At 36.5% G+C, this 2,759-nt stretch overlaps 1 protein-coding gene across 6 annotated transcripts in view; it reads left to right on the forward strand.

Annotated features, from left to right (window-relative positions):
• MEIS2 (Meis homeobox 2) overlaps nt 1-1,701 on the forward strand; it is a 226,354-nt gene extending 224,653 nt beyond the window's left edge. For all 6 annotated transcript variants that reach the window (XM_040226974.1, XM_040226976.1, XM_040226975.1 and 3 more), the window contains one exon: nt 268-1,701. In XM_040226974.1, coding sequence (XP_040082908.1) covers nt 268-554 — 287 coding nt within the window. In that variant the 3' untranslated portion in view covers nt 555-1,701. The remainder of the gene's footprint in view (nt 1-267) is intronic.
• The last annotated feature ends 1,058 nt before the right edge of the window (nt 1,702-2,759 follow it).

A 2,759-nucleotide genomic window follows, 5' to 3' on the forward strand; every position in this document is an offset into this window, starting at 1 on the left:
ATACCATTTTGAAAAACAGTTCCACTTTATGACATTTAGTTGCATTAAATATTTAGTTCTGTTGTGTTGCATTATACTGCTGTGCGATGAAATTAAATGCAAACTACAATTTGAATGTCTGCAAACATTGGCAAGAATCTGCAGCTAAATTTAGATATAAGATTTGCAGTGTCTGTTGTTTTTTTTTTTTTTTTTTCATCTTTGATGGGTAAAGTATAAAAATGTTTAGGAATTTGACCTGCTTTCTTTTTGCCTCTCTCTTTTCAGGTTTGCAGAGCATGCCAGGGGAGTACGTTTCTCAGGGTGGTCCTATGGGAATGAGTATGGCACAGCCAAGTTACACTCCTCCCCAGATGACCCCACACCCTACTCAATTAAGACATGGACCCCCAATGCATTCATATTTGCCAAGCCATCCCCACCACCCAGCCATGATGATGCACGGAGGACCCCCTACCCACCCTGGAATGACTATGTCAGCACAGAGTCCCACAATGTTAAATTCTGTAGATCCTAATGTTGGTGGACAGGTTATGGACATTCATGCCCAGTAGTATAAGGGAACTCAAGGGAAAAGGAATCACACGCAAAAACTATTTTAAGACTTTCTGAACTTTGACCAGATGTTGACACTCAATATGAAATTCCAGACAGCTGTGATTATTTTTTACTTTTTGTCATTTTTCATCAAGCAACAGAGGACCAATGAGACAAGAACACAAATGTGAAATCATGGGCTCACTGAGACAATTCTGTCCATGTAACGATCCTCTGGAAAAAGACTCCGAGAGTTATAACTACTGTAGTATAAACATAGGAACTAAGTTAAACTTGTACATTTCTGTTGATCACTCCGTTATGTTGCCTCAAATAGTTTTAGAAGAAAAAAAAAATATATCCTTGTTTTCCACACTATGTGTGCTGTTCCCAAAAGAATGACTGTTTTGGTTCATCAGTGAATTCACCATCCAGGAGAGACTGTGGTATATTTTAAACCTGTTGGGCCAATGAGAAAAGAACCACGCTGGAGACCTTGGTGAACGTTTTGGCTGAACCTCATCCCTCGGACTCCGGCTTCAAGAATGTGTTTTCATGCCCGGCCTTTGTTCCTCCATAAATGTGTCCTTTAGTTTCAAACAGATCTTTATAGTTTGTGCTTCATAAGCCAACTCTTATTATTATTTGGGGGGACTCTTCTTCAAAGAGCTTGCCAATGAAGATTTAAAGACAGAGCAGGAGCTTCTTCCAGGAGTTCTAAGCCTTGGCTGTGGACAAAACAATCTTAAGTTGGGCAGCTTTCCTCAACACACACACAAAGTTATTAGTGGTCATAGTACCAGAACTAGGACTTTATCAGAAACTCAAAGCTTGGGGGATAAAAAGGAGCAAGAGAATACTGTAACAAACTTCGTACAGAGTTCGGTCTATTAATTGTTTCATGTTAGATATTCTATGTGTTTACCTCAATTGAAAAAAAAAAAAAGAATGTTTTTGCTAGTATCAGATCTGCTGTGGAATTGGTATTGTATGTCCATGAATTCTTCTTTTCTCAGCACGTGTTCCTCACTAGAAGAAAATGCTGTTACCTTTAAGCTTTGTCAAATTTACATTAAAATACTTGTATGAGGACTGTGACGTTATGTTAAAAAAAAAAGTGTTAAGTCACAAAATGCGGTAATAAATATTTCATTTTTGATTTTTTGTTAGGCTTTTGTGTTTTTAATAGTTTTACGGCCAGGTTGCACAGAGCCTATGCTTGGGATTGAAAGTAGATGATGGCTTTGCCTCCAGAAATCCATTATATATCAAAACTTAACTTACCAACAATTTTTTAAGGTAACCATCTGTAAGCTTTCAGTATATATTTGGCCTATAAATTCTACCAGCAGAAAACTTCTAAAGGTACAAAATTGTGTGTGTGTGTGTGTGTGTGTTATGAGCCAGGTTGAAAGATCACCAACATGTCCAACCTCCTGTTTAGCTGCATGATATTAAAAAAAAAATACTTTCAGATGAAGCTTTTCATGTTCATCTTTTGCCAGAATAAAGGGTTTTTTCGGGGTTAATTTTACATCATAAGAAATAACTAACGTCTGTGCTCAAAGATAATTCATCTGCCTGTGTTTTTTCTCTGTCTTAGTTACTAAAATACTGTTGAATATGTAAATTAAGAATTTACATATAGATGTTCATAGATGAGTAAACAAGTTCTATGGAATTTGAAATCCTGTGTTGAAAGATTACTTAATCATTAATATTTAATATAAATTATAGGATGCTGTCTTTTTATTTCAGACACCTCCACATGCAGGCACTATAGTGTGATGATTTGCTCATTAAGCTTAATTTTTTTTCCCTAAAACAACAGCAAAACAGGCAATGTAATGCCATTTTCAAAATTCCATGCAACATTCCTGAACACCTCTGACATTAACATGATGGTACTACACAAAACGCCTGCCAAAGTAAGCAGAGTGAAAAAAGGTGTGAGGGATTTGCTTGCTTCTCAGTTGTTCAAATAAATATACTATCCTGAAATTTTGTAACACTCAAACTTTGGATCCTGTGTTCAGAAGGGATACTGTCATAAACTTTTATTTACTTCTGTGCTGTCAGCCTGATTGGGAAATCATTCACTATCTCAGAAATCCAAGTTTGAATCTTATTTTGGGTTCTTCCCTCTTCCCATTGCACAACAAGCAAGCAAACAGCCATTAATAGAAGTTGTATGCAAAGGAACAAGGCAATAAGCTTCTATT

This window comes from Oryx dammah, unplaced genomic scaffold (genome assembly GCF_014754425.2).
Source record: "Oryx dammah isolate SB20612 unplaced genomic scaffold, SCBI_Odam_1.1 HiC_scaffold_26, whole genome shotgun sequence".
NCBI lineage: Eukaryota > Metazoa > Chordata > Mammalia > Artiodactyla > Bovidae > Oryx > Oryx dammah.